Here is a 20,987-nt window from a genome sequence, read left to right as displayed (position 1 = left end):
TCATAGGCTTTAATGGGTATGAACGTAAACTAGTACGGATAAGCTTTTACAGTTTGCCAATTTAAGTTACCGTATTTTCCGCACTATAAGGTGCACCTAAAAGCCTTTCTTTTTTTTCAAAAGCTGACCATGCGCCTTATAATACAGTGCGCCTTATATATGGATCAATATTAAGACGCAAAGTCTCGCAACAAAGGCAAGCAACCGCCGACTAGATTTTCCCCCGAAGGCAAAGTCGTCCGCGGTGTATGCTGGGATTTATATACTGGCGTTTCATTTCCTAACCAATGTGTCAATCATCATTTGAATCAGTCACTATTGGCTAAAGTTATTCGGAGGTAAAGGGGGCGGATCCTTTTTATCATTTACAGGCTCGCATAGGCTAAAGTGGCGAAACAAAGCCTGCAATTGGCCGAAAAAGATGAATCTGAATCACATGTTTGGTTGCACTACGGCATAGAGGAACTATATTTACTATTCTGTATTTGTAAAATTGTTACTCCCCTGGATTTACTACACTCACGGTTGTAAGACCATGGTTACGTATCATTAATGAACGTGAAGGCTGCAAGAGAACTTAGGTGAGCTATGCGGCTTTATATTTTCCCGGTATCTTGTTTTAGAACGATCCTGATGTTTCTATGATGAGTTTATTTTTAAACTAAATTCAATTCAAAGTGTTTATTGTCATATGCACAGTAAAGAACCCCGTTTCCCTGCACAATACAATTCTTACTTTGCTGTCCACACAGTTGCCAGCAAAAAATAAAATGGAAACTAAGAAATGTTTGGCATTTCTTGAATCCCAAGACTTTAACCTTCCGTACATGTCTGAGACACGTATTTGCTTCTTTGCAAGCTTTGGGAATGTTAAGGGGAAAATAAGTTTGACTGAACAATCTGACTGTTTTCTCGACGTTCCCATTGTAGCGCCTTATATTCCGGAGCGCCTTATGTATGGAAAATATAGGACCAAAAACTATTTTTTGGGGGTGCGCCCTATAACCCGGTGCGCCTTATAGTGCGGAAAATACGGTAATAATAAGTCTTGAAGTGTTCCAGTGGGACTTGAGTACTGACGGCAAAGAATGGGGGCACTGGCGTTTTGTTTTTCCTCAAAATGTTGTGTCCAATAATTGTTTGATAGTAGGAACTTCATTCATTTCCACTGAGGCACAGTAGGACACTTGTGTTGCCATGTGTTGTGGGCATTGCATTTAGGACCAATGATTACAGGCACGTTCCAAATATTGCCATGTCGTTAAAAATAATGGCCTTGTTTTTTCCCCCCTCGTTTTATTTTTCAATAAAAACAAACTGAATCATGTACTGGTTACTAAATTTTGTGCAGGCTTGGGGCGTAACAAAATACATGGAATGGCAAAAATGATGTTGGCAAGCTGTTTGGATTTCTTTTCATTTTGTTTCTGTCGCATTTTATGTTCGTTTTACCGGAGATCAAAGAGATCAAAGCCAGGAGAGAAAGCTTACCACGTGTTGTAAGTCATCATTTTATTCATATTTAGTTTCTTTTGTCTTTTATTAGCATATTTGGTATTGGATTAATCCAAAAGTAATTGAAAGTAATCCAGTTAAAGTAACCCTACCCAACCCTGTATATAAATATAACTAGGATTACTCAAGTAGAAATAAAAAGTAGTGATTCAAATAGTTACTGGAGTAAAATTAAATGTGCATGCTGTTCAGATCCTCCACGAAAGGTGAAAAAAATAATAATAAAAAAAAATTGGGAGAGAGTGAGTGAGTGAGTGAGAGAGATAGAGAGAGAAGCCCAGCCAGCCCAAATGATAGATTAAAATGTTCTGCCCGGTTTGGGCCAGGTCCCAAGATCTTACCTAAACTGGCAACCACTTTAGATTTTACCCCAGCTATTGTCTGTCACGAGGTGCAACAGTTTCCAGCAGGTTTTTCGACACTTGTGAGGAGAAGCAGTTTAGATGATGGATGGATGGAATCCTCCCCATGAAGAGACACATTTCTAATGTATTTCTGATATATGCTGGTATACATTATCATAATCCAAACTAATGTGTCTGTTAAAAAACACAAGTGAGTGTAATTTATCTGTTTACCGTAAATTCCGGACTATAGAGCGCACCTGATTATAAGCCGCACTCACTACATTTTAAGAGGAAAACCGATTTTGTACCTACCTACCTATATAAGCCGCATGCGCCCACATTAAAACATGTATCATAATCACAAAATTAGCCCAAATCCGGCTTTGAGTCCCACGATTGTAACTAAGTGTAAAGTACACAGTGCAAATACCACAGCCGGCAAAATGAACAGAAAATGATACCAGTACTTAAGGTTTGATGCAGACCTTCAGAGTCCAGGTACTCGTTGAAACTAATCCAAGGAAAAAAAGTCTATATTTCCAAAGGTAAGGGTGGGAAAAATACATATCCACTATTGTCCGCCGCGACAACAGGTCTCACTCACCTTTACCCCACTTCCCGTCAGCCCGCGTTTGCTCCGCCCCTCTTTTTTGATTCGCAAAACATATCAGAATAAGTGTCTCAAATAAATACATTACAAAAATATACAGGTGCAAATATATATTATACATCGGTTACACATATTTACAAAGAAAGACGGTACACCGAGAGAGTTTTCAAAGCTTTAATTATAATATTATAACTTTCATCCCAAACCGTGCCTGTGAAGGGTAGCAAAACGCTACTAGCTACACGCTCGCAACTCAGTTAACGGGTCTGTTATAAAAAACATACCGTACTTGTAAAAACCACTGTAAACCGTCCTCATCTTCCTCCTTGTAAATGACGTCATCAAAGTCGTCTTCCTCAGCATGGGAAAGAGACTTTGTCATATAGACGTCGTCCCACGCTCCCTTTTTCAAAAACACGCTGGCGACACTCTCGCAAAGTGAAGTTTACGTGCAGTAGCTCTGTTTCCTTCTTTAACGGACTGCTCGTTTGCTTTTAGCTTAAAAGCTACGTCATGTGCCTTTCTTTTTGCAATTTGCATGGTGAGGGTATGTCTACGCTAATTTAATTTGTGCACAAGCCAAGAAGTTGCAGTCTTCCTCGGCGCATATATTCCACCGGTCTAAATCTTACCTTTTGTACTTGAGCGCCACTGGCGGCCGTTAGAAAAATGACATAAATTGGCCGCATCACCGAATAAGCCGCAGGGTTGACGGTTTGGGAAAAAAGTAGCGGCTTATATTCCGGAATTTACGGTAATTGGTGAAGTCTATGCAAAAGTAGAGCGAAAATAATCAGGACAAGAAGCCGGGCCTAAAAAAGTCATCCCCACCTGTGGGTATAAAAATCTGACCCAAATTGCAGGACATAGCCCAAGCAGACCCAAAATATCACATTTTAGCTGTAAGGACTCGTAAGAAGAAGTTATTTAAGATAAAAAATGAACCTGTCTTTTTAAATGAAATCTAGGTTAAACAAGAGTGTATATGCATGACCAACTTTTATATCTCTGTGTCGGCAAAAATTACATGAACTGATAATTTTTATCTTAAGAGTTGACGCGAACGACTGAAAGGCCGTCCATCATTTTGAAAGTTTAGGAATTGGGCCATAAACCACAGCAGCAGTATGTCCTTAAAAATCTAGCGTGGCACTCTGAAAGTGAGAGGCGGAAAAAAAAATATGGAGAGTTTATTTATATTATTTTTTTCAATGTGTCTTTTTTTAGTATCCACACATCGTTTTAGTATGCACAATCAGCGGACGGACGGACGGACGTACAGATTGACAAACATACAGACAGACACATAGAAGGACAGACAGCCAGATTGACAGACTGACAGGCACATAGTCAGACGGACAGGCACACTGGCATATAGACAGAAAGACACATAGACATACAGACAGACACATAGAAGGACAGACAGCCAGACTGACAGACAGACAGGCAGGCAGGCAGGCACATAGACATACGGACAGGCAGGCAGGCATATAGACAGAAAGACACATAGACATACAGACAGACACATAGAAGGACAGACAGCCAGACTGACAGACAAACAGACAGGCAGGCTCATAGACAGACGGACAGGCAGACAGGCATATGGACAGTAAGACACATACACAAAAACACACACATTTATACATACACATTATATATCTCATCTCATCTCATTAGCTGCACCGCTTATCCTCAGTAGGGTCGCGGGGGTGCTGGAGCCCATCCCAGCAATCATCAGGCAGTGGGCAGAGGAGACCCTGAACAGGTTGCCAGCGATCGCACACCGAGACAGACAACGTACTCGCTCATTCACACCTAGGAACAATTTGGACCGGCGAATTAACCTGACATGCATGTTTTTGGAATGTGGGAGGAAACCGGAGTGTCCGGAGGAAACCCACGCAAGCACGGGGAGAACATACAAATTCCGCACGGGAAGGCTGGAGCTGGATTTGAACCCACGCAGGAGGTTCCCATGACATGAACTGTGCCATGCGCTAACCACTGCGACGCCGTGCTACCCCACATTTTATATGTATGTATATATATATATATATATATCTTTTTTAATAAGCCTATTTATTGCAAAAGACAGCAAGAAAGAACCCAACCTGAACATAATGATTGATATTTTAGGCCCAGTTTAAGCCCAAGATCTTACCTTTGATCAGCACCAAATGCAACTCAGAACAGCTCCCCTGAGAACGATGACAGGCGAACATTTTTTCCCGTCTTTCTGTATGCTTAAACACTCTATATACCATTTATATCGGAAACAAATTCATACCATGAAATATAGTCCTCAAATCTTAATAATTCACCCGCGGGGCAGTAGCCAATGGCAGGCGATTTAATCTTAGACTGCACAATGGATGGCGGATCATCGTCTGTCTCTTTTTATTTTTTTTTCCCTGCACGATGTCCGTGAGAGATAAGAGACGGTATCGCAGAGTAATCTCCTGTACCAAGGTCTTGGGTTTACACATCCGCGGAAGAGCAATTGCAGGCTCAGATTGCGAGTGGTGAGATCAGATAAGGGGTAAGACAGTGTCTCTGACGGAGTGTAACAGTGACACTCACGGGGCTTGTGCAAATTACCTCCATTAAAAATGCATGAGCTGCCTCACTTCCAGGTGTAATAAAGTACAGCACATTGGCAGCATTCACGGGCCGCCTGGAGCAACCAGGCTGTGTGTGTTTTTGTGTTACATGTACACGTGTACACTGTTCCCTCTAATAATCGCGCACTGCCCGCACTTTCTCAGCGCACAAGAAGATCTATCCAGCGCAATGTTCCTTCTAAAGTGCGTGTGTGCGCAATCGTGCAATACCCAGAGCTTTTCCGCGCACAAGAAAATCTAGCCGGCTCACAAAAATCAGGGCTCAAAATTGCTAATTAAGAAGGCAATTAAGTCAAAGTTACAGTGCACAAAGGTAAAAATAAAAGTGTTCCCCTGACGTTGTGTTCTAAATGCGGTATTTTGAAGTCAAGGTCGAAGTGGAACGAAGTTGAGTAAAGTCAGTAGAGTTTTTCGAGATTCGGCTTCTTCTGTCATGTCCAGCATGGTCGCCGTGGTGACCGGCTGGCCCCGCCCCCTTGGCACTGGCTGTAGCAGATTTTCTAATTTGCGTGTGTGCTTCTTAAGGGCGGGTTTTGGGGATTGCAGGTTGCGGGTTCATTGCATTACTTTGCATTATTCTGTTCTGTTTGACTTGAGGAAACCTGTACTTCCCCGTTCTGAGTAAAAACCTGTTTTGTGAGTGTTCCTAGTCTGAGTTCCTGTTTGCCTAAGCCTGTTTTTGTTTTTGTCCCCGAGTGTTGGACGACTTTTATTTCCTTAATCAAAGTAACTGATCGTTAACGCGAATGAGTTCACCCTTCCTGCCTCTTGCCTCCGATCTGGTCCGGCCGCCTGACATCTTCGGCTCGGCTCACTAAAAGGAACCGACTCTTTCGGGTCCTAAACGGCTCTTCAGGTTGTTTTTGCTTCTTTCATCCCTATATGACCAAATATTATGTAGAATTATGCAAAAATGACTTAAAAGAAGGGGGAATAGAACAAAAAAGAAAAAAATACCAAAATGAAAAAGTAGTGAAAAGCTGGGAAAAAAGAAACAAAAGGAAGAGAAAAAAGAAGGAACAATTCAGAAAAAAAGCCAGAAAAAAAGAAAAGAAAGAAACAAAGGAAAAAAAGTAAATAGAGAACAAAAAGAAAAAAGTAACGGCTAGGAAAAAATAAACACAATGAGATTTTTTTAAAGGAATAAAAAAAGTAGAAAAAAACAGGGGAAAAGGAGAAAAGGTTTGTGTTGCATTCAAATAATTTCCAATTATTTCAAGTCGATCTTGTTGCCAACATTGTACTTCCACTCAAAAATGTGATTAAATACAGTTGTGTATCGTGCAACCGACTAAATAAGCCCCCAAAAATGTTAGTATTATGCGACAAAAGATACCAGGGAAAAAAAGAAATAGAAATCTTGTGAAAGAATTGTTGTAAAAACAAATGACTTGTGTCGGCCGTACAATCTTTGCAATAGTACATGAGTCAATTCATTCAAAAGTGAAAACATTTTTTGCATTTTCGGAAACTCAGCAAAATGTAACATGATGTCAAGTTTTGGACATGTTTGATAATGATTCAGTTGCCACACTTGGGATTGCTGTTGCTCACCGTTGTTTCAAGCGTTGCCCATCGACTTTGTGTGAACGCTCAGACCCGTAAGGAAAATGAAAGGGAAGATTGCACGTGTATGTTTATGGGTGTGCATTTGAAAATGAATGGGTGATTAAGTGGATGAAGGAAGGAGAAATTCTGGCCAAAAGCCACCAACTGAGCCAAGTTGGCCTCAGGCTCTTTCGTATCACACACACTCCTTAAGACATGCATATTAATGCAGCCTGAGCTTTGAGTTAAGAGGGAAAAGAAACACACTGTGGCAGAATTGATAGCAATGCTTCCTCGGTGCTTTGCCACAAGCTTTAAAGGGCTGCAGCTGAAAAGCATGGTGCATATTATAGAATCTAGCAGGTAAATCAAACAGCTGAAAGACAGCTGCACCTGTCAAACAATGATCCCGGAGGGATACCAAGTATTGAAAAAGAGATTGCTGTCAAATTTTAGGAACATAAATCCCTGTTTATGGAAACAGGAAGAGGTATGGGGACATATGCGGCTCTTGACGGTCAACTTTTGTTGTGTTGCAACTTGATGGATGAAGAGAAAGAGGGTTTTTTTATGCAAAAGGGAACATAGATAGATAGATAGATAGATAGATAGATAGATAGATAGATAGATAGATAGATAGATAGATAGATAGATAGATAGATAGATACTTTATTCATCCCCGCAGGGAAATTCACATTTCCAGCATCATCCCTGTGCTGAGAACAGTACAATAATAAATCAAAAATAATACAATATACAAATACCCAATGTGACGTGCTAATACCCACTGTTGCGTGTTATATAGAGTATCTAGATAGTGCTACACAGAATACACATTGCAATAAAATACAGTAATATGCAATGTAGGGGGTGTCATAATCACCTGGATCGGGAACACCTGTGTTCAGGATTTAGCGCCAACAGCCAGGACAGCTAATTGGTGCACCCTGTACATTTAAATCCCCAGCTTCCGGTAAGACTTTGTCTGATTGTACTCACGCTACCTGTTGCCTTCAGCTCAGTAAGCCCGTACCTCTGACTTTTTGCCTGCTCCCTGTTTTCTTCCAATTGATCTCTGTTGCCGACCCGTTTCTGTAATCTGCCCTGCCCGTCTGACTCCTGAACTCTTTTCCGAATACTACGACGCCCTTCTTCTCCAGCCCCGGCCATCAACACTACGATTACGCCTGTCCGCGACCATTCCCGCCAAGCCTTCTTCCCCCTGTCAAGTTCCGTCAATCCGCCTACGAACTGATCGAAGAATCCCACCTTGTCCTTTCCTTCCTTTCAATAAAACCAAGAAACAAGCGCAAGTGATCTCAGTCTTCCTTTCGTCCTGTCTGACAAGGGGTGTGGTTTAATGTGGGCCCTTATTCCGCCGGGTGGAGTTAAAGAGCCTCATGGCATGAGGAAGTAAAGATCTCTTCAGTCTGTCCGTGGTACAAGACTGTGACAGGAGTCTGTCGCTGAAGCTGCTCTTCTGTCTGGATATAATGCTGTGTAGTGGATGTGATGAATTGTCCATGATTGACCGCAGCTTCTCCAGTGCCCGTCTCTCAGCTACTGTTGTCAGGCTGTCCAGCTCTGTACCCACAACAGAGCTCGCTTTCCTCACCAGTTTATTGAGACGAGAGGCATCCTTCTTCTTGACGCTGCCTCCCCAACGGCCAACACGCTGCCGCATAGAAGAGGGCGCTTGCTACAACAGTCTCATAAAACATGAGATTTATGCAAGGAGTAAATTGCTGTGGTTATTAGGCTGAAACCCAAAATGGTCTGTTTGGTTCTGGGCAAATACGAGATAGTTGGAACGGAAAAAGTTTTATGGGTTATTAAAAAAGATTATTGTGTAGTTTTAAAAACTGGTGGCTGACATCTTAATCATTGAAACTCATTTCTGTAGATAGACACTGTGTAGATACAACTTGCTTGTAAAACTGTAAGGACCATAACCCCTCAACGTCCCGCCGGCAATACAAATACAGTGGCTTGCGAAACTATTTAGCCCCCTTGAACTTTGGGACCTTTTGCCACATTTCAGACTTCAAACATGAAGATATAAAACTGTCATTTCTTGTGAAGCATCAACAATAAGTGGGACACAATCATAAAGTGGAACACACTTTCTTGGATAACTTTTTTAACAAAGAAAAAAAAAAGTGGGTGTGCAAAATGATTCAGCCCCTTTACTTCCAGTGCAGAAAACTCTGTACAGAAATTCATTGGGTCTCTGAATGATTCAATGTTGATCTAAATGACTAACGATGATAAATGGAATCCACCTGTGTGTAATCAAGTCTCTGTATAAATGCACCTGCACTGCAATAGTCTCAGAGGTCTGTTTGAAGCGCAGAGAGCATCATGAAGAACGAGGAACACACCTGGCAGGTCCGATATACTCTTTTGGAGAAGTTTAAAGTTAGATTTGGATACAAAAATATTTCCCCAGCTTTAAACGTCCCAAGGAGCACTGTGCTAGAAATAATATTGAAATGGAAGGAGTATAAGACCACTGCAAATCTACCAAGATCGGGCCGTCCCCCAAAACCTTCAGCTCATACAAGGAGAAAACGGATCAAAGATGCAGCCAAGAGGCCCATGATGACTCTGGAATAACTGCAAAGGTCTACAGCTGGTGTGGGAGAATCTGTCCATAGGACAACAATCAGTCGTATACTGCACAAATCTGGCCTTTATGGAAGAGTGGCAAGAAGGAAGCCATTTCTTAAAGATATCCATAAAAAGTGTTGTTTAAAGTTTGCCACAAGCCACCTGGGAGACACACCAAACATGTGGAAGAACGTGCTCTGGTCAGATGAGACCAAAATCAAACTTTTTGGCAACAATGCAAGACGTTAAGTTTGGCGTAGAAGCAGCACAGCTCATCACCCTCAACACACCATCCCAACAGTCAAACATGGGGTTGGCAGCATCGTGGTTTGAGCCTGCTTTTCTTCAGCAGTGACAGGGAAGATGGTTTAAACTGATGGGAAGATGGATGGAGCCAAATACAGGACCCTTCTGGAAGAAAACCTGATTTGAGTCCGCAAAAGACCTGAGACTGGGACGGAGATTTCTCTTCCAACAAAAACATAAAGCAAAAGCTACAATGGAATGGTTCACCAAGAAACATATCAAGGTGTTAGAATGCCCAAGTCAAAGTCCAGACCTCAATCCATGAGAATATGTGGAAAGAACAGAAAACTGCTGTTTCAGACCCCTCCATGATTTCGAAGTGGGAGAAATAGCAAAATAGCAAGGTGTTAAAATACTTATTTTCTTCACTGTGTGTGATTATCACACTGTTGTCTCACTAGTAAACCCTAATAGCTTTAGTTTATTTTAAAAAAAATACTTTATTGTTAGCGGGCAGCATGGCGGAGCAGTGGTTAGCCTGCGTGCGACACAGTTCTGAGGTCATGAGATTGAACCTTCCTGTGTGGTGATTGCTTGTTCTCCCCGTGCTTTTGTGGGTTTCCCTTGAGCACACAAGTTTCCTCCCACATTCCAAAAAACATACTTGTCAGGTTAATTGGCCGGTCCAAATTGTCCCTAGGTGTGAATGAGTGAGTGAGTTGTCTGTCTCTGTGTGTCCTGCGATTTGCTGGCAACCAGTCCAAGGTGTCCCCTGCCCACTGCCGGAAGACAGCTGGGATTGGTCCTAGCGCCCCCACGACCTATACTGAGAATAAGCGGTGCAAATGCTGTAATGCAGGGGTGTCAAACTCAATTATACAGAGGGCCAGAAATCAAACCACACCTTTGGTCGCGGGCCGAACAGGATAAATATTTATTAAATACACTAAAACTTGCCTTTAAAAAAAAAACATGAATAAATATGAATTTAAAACAGTCAGGAATATTATTCGCGAATAAACAAACTTAGACATTAAAAGAATCAAAAATTGTTGCTCTCCATAAAAATATCTCGTGTCAAAACCTTAAAAATGAAAATATGAAAAAACTGAATATAAAAATAACATTTGTGCTATTCACTTTGGGAATTTGCTTTAGTGAAAAATATCTTCATATTCTTCTTTAACTTTTCAACTTTCTGTATCTTTTCTCTGGATTCAAGGTTTTTCATCTTACTCTGAAGTTTTGTCTAAATAAAATTCCTTAATTACGGCCACAAAATCTCCACAAATAAGACACACGGGTTTACCGGCAATGTCAGTTAACATCCTTTTCTCAGCCATTGTGGTTTTAGGTATCCGAGTATAGTTTGAAAGTTATCAGGGTTTCATAGACCCGGGCCATTATAGTAGATGTTTATAAAAGGATTTCACGGGCCGGATATAATTGTATGCCGGGCCGGATGTGGCCCGCGGGCCGTGAGATTGACACAGGTGCTGCAGTGTTCACTCTGCTAGCCTCTGGTTCCGCAGTAGTCTAGTCCCCCTGGCCATTAGACTGTTAAATGGCCAATCTAACATATAGTTAACCTAAATCTAAACGGCTGCTAATCTGACTTTTTGCACTACTGTCAGTTCTTTATAGCTTGCCACTCCTTGCACATTTGCTCTCTGCACTATTGTACTTACAGCGTTATTGTTACAGTGTTAATGTTACTGTTTACCTGACTTGTTAACCTGACTGCCCATTTTGCACATCTGGTTAGCTACTCCTCTTGCACTATCGGCACTATGGTAAAATACTATACGTAGCCATAATACAATACAACATTTATTTATATCTGTACATTCAAGGAAACTGTGCGGGTCAGATGTATCGACATTTCGTTCTGTATACACGTGTACTAGAATGACAATAAAGTAGATCTGAATCTGAATCTGAATCTGAAAAGTGATGGGTCCCGGGGACTCGCATGCTCAAAATTCTATGAGTCCCGACAGAGATCTATGGGTCCCCAAAATTTAGTGTTATCGAGGTTGAAATTGTAAATCGGTGACAAATATATGATATAAATCTATATAGTCATTCAGTTTTAATTATCAAACTATTCATTCATTTTCTGCATCAAATTATTGTTCGTAATATACCGATTAAAGGGATAACCACAAACTTTTTTTCATTTAACTTCTTTATACAACATAATTCGTAATATCAATCGTCAAAGCAAGTGAGCCGTTTGAGAGCCGGCTCTCTTTAAGGAGTTGAGCCAAAAAAGCCGGTTCTCTAAAAAAAGACGGACTTCCTTTCACTACTCAACTCGAACGCGTTTGACTTGATCGATTTGCCGTTTCGTGATAGTCGGTGTATACCAGATGGTACCCGTAATTGACAATTTTTCATTTTTCCGTACAGATTTTCTTGAAGTCGTACACGTCTTAAAATGCATGATAAACGTACTTTGTACGGCAAAAACGTACAGGTTGACAGGTATGAATTTGTCCGCCGTTTTTTTGTGCCTGAATTATTGCCATTGTTTCTGCATTATGTTTCGACTTATTACTGACACTGAAGAAATTACCATTTTTGTGTTGATTTTCACCTAATGCTAACTTTTTTTCCGGAGGCATACTTAACCTTCGCTCGACGACAAGCACCACAACAATGACGTAATCTCGATGCAACGAGATCTCGTTGGCCGAGATCGGCGTGCAGACGAAAACTCGAACCGCGAGACCAAAACAACAATGGCGGATCTGCCTGACGAAAAGTTTGGAGTGCGGTAAATTATTGTTAAGAAAAGTAATCGGCTAATAATGACAATTTCGGGGCAAAAAGTTACGTCCCGGGGACGCACGTTGATTTGAGACTATGCGTCCCCAGCATAAATGATGCGTCTAAAACGCAGGGACGCGGGTAAACCAGAACACGGATGGATAGATGGACTTTATTCTTAGCGTGTCTGTGTAGTAATCTGTGTCTGCCTACTCAAGTCCATTTGAAACCGACTCTACTCTCTAATGCAGCTTGTTTTGTGTCCCAGGTTCTCTATCGATCACAGCTCAGACCAGGACATGATCTTCCGCATTGATTCCAACTCGGGCGCTATCACGCTGGACAAGCTCTTGGACCGTGAGACGGCCGGCTGGCACAATATAACTGTTAAAGCCGTGGAAACAGGTACGCTTCATTTGCTCTCTCGTACAATATCTGCATCCTTGACATATATATTTGGATCGATTATTATCAAGTAGAGTGAGATTGCAATTATGTCTGGCAACCTTTTGGAAGTGTTTAAAATGTCATCTTTCCATATGAGCGTAATTATTTCTGCTGGATACAGATTTTAACATTTATATTGCTTTTATGATTGCCACTTTTACATCGCATTTCTTAATGAATTGGCTGAAGAAAGGGTCGTCATTTTCTAGGAAGCTATGCGGGATTGGGGTGTTCTCAGCATACCGTAGTTTCCGCACTATAGGCCCACCGGGTTATAGGGCGCACACTTGGAATTGAGTTTAATTTAAAAAATAGACACTCCATTCCATCCATTATCTGCACCGCTTATCACAGAAACATCGAGTTCAGTCTGAAACAAGATACAGGGAAAATATATAGCCGGAGTAGCTCACCGAAGTCGTTGTGTTCAATAATAATTTGCAACCATGGTCCGCTTATATCCGTGAGTGTAGTAAATCCAGGAGAGTAAAATATTTGCAAATACAGTACAGAATAGTGAAATACTGTTTTCTCTATGCCGTCAACCCAACTTGCTATTCACATTCATCTTTTTCGGCCAATTGCAGGCTTTGTTTTGCCCCTTTAGCCTATGCCAGCCTGTAAATGATATATAGGATCCGCCCCCTTTACCTCCGAATAACTTTAGCCAATAGTGATCGATTCAAATGATGATTAACACATTGGTTAGCCAATGAAACGCCGGTAAATAAATCCCAGCATACACCGCGGACTACTTTGCGTTCTGGGGAAAATCTAGTCGGCGGCTGCTTGCTTAAGTTGCAAGACTTTGCGACTTAATATTGATCCATAAATAAGGCGCCGTAGCAAGGCTTTGATGCTAGGTCCCTAGCTTGGCCTTAGCAAGGCTTTGATGCTAGGTCCTTAGCCTGGCTAGGCTTTGATGCTAGGTCCTTAGCTTGGCCTTGGCTTTTGGCCGTACCTCTTGCCATGATCTTTGATTTTTGCATTTCGGAGATGAAATAAGAGCTTGCTCTGTCCACTCCACGCATCGGCCCGGTATTGCAGTACCTCCGGGAACGGTGCATTCGCAATGATCGCAGCAAGGCTTTAGGGCTAGGACCTTAGCTTGGCCTTTTGGCTGAGAGTAAGTGTCCCGGCTCCTAGGCTTTGTAGCGTATTATGAACTGACCAATAACGGATAATGGATAATGAATAACGAAGATAGAACAATAACCCTTAAAAACCCCGCACTGTATTATAAGGCGCATGGTCAGCTTTTGAAAAAAATAAAGGCTTTTAGGTGCGCCTTATAGTGCAGAAAATACAGTAATAACATAGTAGTGGGTAGATTCTTACCTCTTTTAAAACCATTTTTAACAGTGTTTTTAGGTTCAATAATCCTTGAATTTACACTTGGGTTACGTTACAAATAATTCAAACAGTAACATTTTTGTAATAATCTTACAATGGAATCTATGTCAATTCAGGTAATATCCCATTGGTTTCGAGGTTGGTTCAGACCACATGTGTCAAACTCCCGGCACGCGGGCCACATCCACATGTTTCTCTTTTTTTAGGAGATCTGGATATTAGAAAAAACATATTAAGTTTTCAAAATAACACAAGAAGCGACAATGTTAGCACACTTTCTGCAGAAAAATCCATTAAAAGTTTTTTCCATTATATTTGACTGTGAGGCCATTGATGCCAGGGGGTCAACCTGTCTGAGGACATTGTGAAAACAGTGATGACCTTTAATTACACTGCACGTCCTCCTGCGACCTTTGAACTATTGTATCGCTACAATTGGACAAGTGTCAAGAGCTTTGCGACTGCACTCGCCCATTTTAAACCACGGATTAAACCGGACTAGGAAAGTGCAAGATCCACACTAAATGTCAGCGAGCACACAACTGCAAAGACGTGTGGAAAAAAAGAAAACAGATTCACATTAATCGAATTAAAAGCTAGCCTCGCCTAAAACTCATTCAACACATTCCTGCACACATCCAGCTAAATTGGACAGACATAATGTTCTGATAGCAAATATGATATCTTGATGTTTTTTTTTTCTCCATATTTAGGTTGATTTACCCTGGGGATAGATAGATAGCAGGGTTGGGTAGGGTTACTTTAACTTGATTACTTTCAATGACTTTTGGATGACTCCAATACCAAATATGCTCATAAAAGACAAAAGAAACTAAATATGAATAAAATGACTAAATTTTGTGCAGGCTTGGGGAGTAACAGAACACATGGAACGGCAAAAATGATGTTGGCAAGCTGTTTGGATTTATTTTCATTTTGTTTCTGTCGCATTTTATGTTAGTTTTGCCGGCGATCAAAGAGATCAAAGCCAGGAGAGAAAGCTTACCACGTGTTGTGAGTCATCATTGTATTCATATTTAGTTTATTTTGTCTTTTATTAGAATAGAATAATAGAATAAAATATATCTTTATTGTCATTGTTACAACATGGGATATATTGTGACAACGAAATTGGACGTGGCACTCCACCTCCACATTTTACAGTGAGGATAAGGAAAACAAAGAGATAAAGGAACAAAGAAGATGGTTTAACTGCCTTTGTTGTATAGGCTTTGTTTCCTCTGGAGGGGGGGTGAATGAGGGGGTGAGGGACAGACAGAGATGGGCGGATCCAACTAGATGTTTGATCTTACTGTACACACGGTCCAGTGTTTTTTCCCTAATTGCTCAGTCCAAGTGTTGAATGGATTTGGGAAGTACAGTCCTTAAAAAGCATATTTGGTATTGGAGTAATCCAAAAGTAATTGAAAGTAATCAACTTAAAGTAACCCTACCCAACCCTGAGTAAAACCATGTTAAACTACAGATTCCTGTATATGGAATACATGTTAAAAAAAATTCTTGTTAGATTTCCAAATTGCGTTTTTACAATCTTAAATATTTTGATTTGATTTCGATCACAAAAGCTCAATGTATTCTCTCTGTGACAGTAGCATTCTCCGGGAAACTCCCAATTTCTAAAACGGTCCAAGTCACCGAACAACAAGGAGAGAAATCAGCGAGAGTGCTTCTGCGACAAAGGTTACCTCCACGTTGTAATGAGTCCTGACTTGTCCCTGTGACAAATTCAATCAAGAGGTCGTGTCAGGGTGATGAAATAGACAATTCTCTGCTGCAATGCTTCTCCAAAGGCCAGCAAAGGCTCAATCAGGTTCTACTTTTCCACTCAGATAACATGTTAGTACCTAATAGAGATGTCAGGAAGGGGGCAAAGGGGTGGGAAAGTACTCTCAACTCACACTCCAAAAGCAAGACCTGCCCAGTCAGGTTGAGAAGTATATCAGTCAATTGTGTGACGCTTTATGTTCTTACTGTGCAAGTCGCTTATTGATGTTATACATTTGGGAAAATTCTGTTCATTTTAGCTCTGAAAAGTGATGGGTCCTGGGGACTCACATGCTTAAAAATGGATGGGTCCCAACAGAGATCTATAGGTCCCCAAAATTGTGTGTGCCCCATGCCCTTACAAACTGTCGTATTTTCCCTTACATAAAAATATTTTTCTTTTCAAACATGTTTATTCATGTAGTTTATATTGTACATGTGAGGTCCCTTTTCAAGGTTTCTTTATTTGCCTCATGTTGAGGTTTTTGAGTTTTTCCTTGTCCTCATGTTGGTTCCAGATTTTCTATTTTTTTGATTCCTTTCATTGTGTTCATTTTTTCCTAGCTGTTACTTTTTTATTTTTGTACTCTATTTCCTTTTTTCCCTTTGTTTCTTTCTTTTCTTTTTTTCTGTTTTTTTTCTGATTTTTTTTTGTCAGACAGGACGAAAGGAAGACTGAGATCACTTGCACTCGTTTCTTAGTTTTAATGAAAGGAAGGAAATGACAAGGTGGATTCTTCGATCCGTTGGTTGGCGGATTGACGGAACTTGACAGGCGGGTGAAGGCTTGGCGGGAATGGTCGCGGACAGGCGTAGTCGTAGTGTTGTTGGCCGGGGCTGGAGAAGAAGGGCGTCGTAATATCCGGAAAAGAGTTCAGGAGTCAGACGGGCAGGGCAGGTCGTAGGCAATTACAGAAACGGGTCGGCAACGGAGATCAATCGGAAGAAAACAGGGAGCAGGCAAAGAGTCAGAGGTACGGGCTTACTGAGCTGAAGGCAACAGGTAGCGTGAGTACAATCAGACAAAGAGTTACCGGAAGCTGGGGATTTAAATGTACAGGGTGCACCAATCAGCTGTCCTGGCTGTTGGCGCCAAATCCTGAACACAGGTGTTCCCGATCCGGGTGATTGTGACATTTTTGTTTCTTTTTTTCTCAGCTTGTCATTACTTTTTCATTTTGGTATTTTATTTCTTTTTTTTTTCTATTCTCCCTTCCTTTAAGTCATTTTGTGCATAATTTTACATAATATTTGGTCATGTTGGGATTAAAGAAGCAAAAACCACCCGAAGAGCTGTTTAGGACCCAAAAGAGCCGGTTCCTTTTAGTGAGCCTAGCTGAAGAAGCCGGTTCTCAAAAAACTCTACTGACTTTACTCAACTTCGTTCTACTTTGACCTTGACTTTAAAATACCGCATTTAGAACACAACGTCAGGGGAACCCTTGTATTTTTACCTTCAAACACTGTAACTTTTACCTATTTCGCTTCTTAATTAGCAATTTCGAGCTCTGATTTTTGTGAGCTGGCTAGATTTTCTTGTGTGCGGAAAAGCTCTGGGTAGTCCACGACTGCGCACGCGCGCAGCTTAGAGGGAACATTGTTCGCAGGTCTCCCAAATTCCAAACATAACAAAAACAAAACACGTAAAAAAAAACAAACCCCGAATTAACTTATCATAACTGCAGGCATGCATTACTTGTTAAAAAAAAGTTGTGTTTGTTTCAATCCAATATGGTGTCGGATTTTTTTTTAGTGACGGTCCAATGAAAAAAGAAACAGCTGGCGAGGGCCGCAAAAACGCCAACAATCCACGAAACAACAACACGCTTTTTCTTCTTCTTGTCAATCAGCAGACACATTTAGAACAGCACCACTTGCCTCACATGAATGAATCTCTTTCACTCGTTTTTTTTCCCTCCTTTAAAAAAGCCAGCTTGAGAAGCATGAATGTGGGAAATTCTTCCATTGTTTCATCCGTTTTCAATTCTGAAAATTGAAATGTTTAATGTGTAACATGGGATGATTGCTGCTTTTCATTGGGGCTCAGCGGGGACAGCGACATAATGAGGAGACGAAATTAGCAGAACAGTAATAATATCTTTTGCCAGCCGATTTATTCTCACCGTTTTGATCTCCTTCTCACTCTGCTACAATGTGGATTCATTAAAAAAAAGGTATTGATGTGAGGATTATACTATTAGTGACAGCCAGCATTCTCGCAAGCTGCTGGGACAGGAACTGACCTAATACTGTACTGTATGTGCTGAGATTACACCAGAGAGCTGCACAATGTCTCTATTCAGGTCTTTTATAGTTTTCCCATAGCCACTGGTCCGCATAAAAAAAGATGTACTCGTATTTCTACATGCACTCAAAACAATATATATATTATTGCGCCATATGAATATACAGTATGTTATTAACTGCATTGTAGAAGGATGCACATGGTATTTTTTCATATCATTATTCTTAAAAACAAATGAAAAACAGGTTATATTTCATTATCACAATACTTTTTGTCAAAGTACACCAAAGTGGCTGCAGTCGGTGGAATGGAGTGCGAGGTATTGCATGGAGTGACTCAAGGAAGCAAGGTTTTGGGTGCTCTGAGGAGAGTAATGAGTAATATCGCTCTATGTGTTCTGGAAGGTAAAGACAGGATCCGGCTCCTCAAAAATCAACAGCCGGTTTCTTTCCAGACGCTTTTTCCTTTGTGATTGGTCAATGTTTTTTTTTCAGGTATTTGTTGTTTTTGACTTTAAATGTGGGTATAAAAAAGGTTCAACTTATTCTATTTATCTACCTTGGTCATATCCCTCAAGAGGGGTGACCGACAGCAAGAACACATTCATTAACAAAGAAAACAGAAGGGATTTTTTTTTTTTTTTTAGCAAAAAACACACACAAACATTTTTGGACCATGGCCAACCCAAATGCCCAAACACCCAAACAAGTTAGGCAACAGCAGGGCCCGACAGCTTTCACTGGTTTACCCCTGCCGCATCATACGGGTGCCCAGCCCATCCTTAAGAACGCGTCCACAATCCCACTATCCTTTCACAACACCTCTCCACTCATTCCTATCACCAACAAGAGCTCGAGCTTCCATTAAATTTAGACCTCTTTCCATCAGTGCACTCATAATACCACCCATCCACGTCAATGGCAGCCTTTCTCTTGGTCTCCTTCCATTGACTTCTGCTCTGTAGATCCTGTTCAACATTGGCTCCTCATCCATCCTCTCCATGTGTCCAAACCAACTGAGTACTCTCTTATCCACACGCTTGCTCAGTTCCACGACTACTCCAGTTCTGTCTCTCACAACTTCATTTCTCAATCTATCCAATGTCACTCCTAACATACTCCTCAAACACTTCATCTCAAAAGCATTCAATTTCCTTCTTAAATCTGCGTTCAGGCTCCAAGTCTCTCCACCATACAACACAGTTGGCACCATCACACTCTCATACAATCCCCTCTTAACATCCATACTCATACTCTTGTTGCTCATCACTCTCCTCAGGGCACCCAACACCTTGCTTCCTTGATTCACTAATCAAAGGATTACTAAAAAAGGTTCAATTTGATTTCTATCCAAATGAAAATACTTTAATTTTTATTTCCTGCGTTCTTCAGAAATAATGTGTTATACATGACAAATGGAAATGGTATTTCATTGTTTATCTGTCGTTGCACTGAAAAGTCAATATTTTTACTTACCCTTTTGTTGTGTGGTTTTTTCAGAGATTATGAGTTGCTCGGCATTAAAATTCCTCACAAAAAAAAAAAAGTTTAAATGAGTTGAAGGTTCACTGTAGAGTGAAAAAGTATTTGCTATTGTAATTTAAAAAGAATAATATATTTTAGACTTCTGTGCCTTACAGCCTCTTATCTGCAATTCCTTACGCCTGCTAGAAGGCCGTGGTCTCACCAACTGAGATTGGCTAAACGAACTGCGTTTACACAGAAGTTATGCTACAAGGACCTTCAGAATTGCTGTTAAAGGCCTGCGGGCGGATTTCTGAGCCTGGCAAGAATTAATGGCTGAAATGTGAAGGTTTAAAGGCTTGAATATGAAAGCAGGCTGGGAGAGAAAGCCTTGCAGTCTCAATATCATTCATCATTTACACTGCACATTTTGCATCAGAGATTTTGATGGAAAATATGAATGTGTGTTACCAAGTTTCAATAATGCCTTTTGCTAAAAGTAAGTGTACCAAATTGTAATCGTTTATGCAACTAAAATACTTCCATTAATGGAATGCTTTACTTTTGTACTTATGTCTGGCTTGTTTTAAACTACTACTATTAGTATTATTACTAATAATTATTATAAGAAGAGAGAGAAAAAAGAAACCATACCTGTAGCATAGTGTGGGTGTCAACGTGGGGCTGCTGCTAGGACACGTTTACTTCCGGGTTGTTTAATTTTTGTACACAATTTATTTTGTATTCCAAACGGTCAGGTTTATTTATTTTACTTATTTATTTTGGGGTGTGAGTATTTGTGATATCGTACATTTTATGTTCATTTAATGAAGTGCTTTAATTTTATTTACTTGAGTCGTATTGAAGTACCGTAAATTCCGGACTGTAGAGCGCACCTGATTATAAGCCGCACCCACCGCATTTTAAGAGGATAACCGCTTTTGTACTTACACAAGCCGCACCTGTATATAAGCCGCATGCGCCCGCATTAAAACATGTAACACAATCACAAAATTAACCCAAACCTGACTTTGATTGTAACTGAATATAAAGTGCACAGTCCAAAAACCACAGCCCGCAAAAAGAACGGAAAATGATACCGGTACTTAAGGTTTGATGCAGACCTGCAGAGTCTGGGTCCCGTTGAAAATAATCCAAGGAAAAAAATGGGATATTTCCAATGGTAAGGGTGGGAAAAATATATATCTACTATTGTCCGCTGCGTCCACAAACACTTCTCACCCTTACTCCACTTCCCGTCAGCCCCCATTGTTTTCGGACCTTCTTTTTGATTCGCCCATGGAAAACATATCAGAATAAGTCTTTAAAATAAATACATTACAAAAATATACAGTTGCAAATACATATTATACATGCTTACACACATTTACAAAGAAAGACGGTACACCGAGAGAGTTTTCAAAG

The 20,987-nt window shown here is 40.7% G+C and overlaps 1 protein-coding gene and 1 pseudogene across 1 annotated transcript in view; both read left to right on the top strand.

Annotated features, from left to right (window-relative positions):
• cdh22 (cadherin 22) overlaps positions 1 to 20,987 on the top strand; it is a 163,475-nt gene that overhangs the window by 76,137 nt on the left and 66,351 nt on the right. The window contains exon 7 of the mRNA XM_088339075.1: positions 12,538 to 12,674. Coding sequence (XP_088195201.1) covers positions 12,538 to 12,674 — 137 coding nt within the window. The remainder of the gene's footprint in view (positions 1 to 12,537; positions 12,675 to 20,987) is intronic.
• On the top strand, positions 13,650 to 13,788 carry LOC148364870 (U2 spliceosomal RNA; annotated as a pseudogene).

Source organism: Urocampus carinirostris, chromosome 6, assembly GCF_059441175.1.
Source record: "Urocampus carinirostris isolate Australia breed hairy pipefish chromosome 6, RoL_Ucar_1.0, whole genome shotgun sequence".
Lineage (NCBI taxonomy): Eukaryota > Metazoa > Chordata > Actinopteri > Syngnathiformes > Syngnathidae > Urocampus > Urocampus carinirostris.
This window is presented reverse-complemented; position numbering and strand designations above follow the sequence as displayed.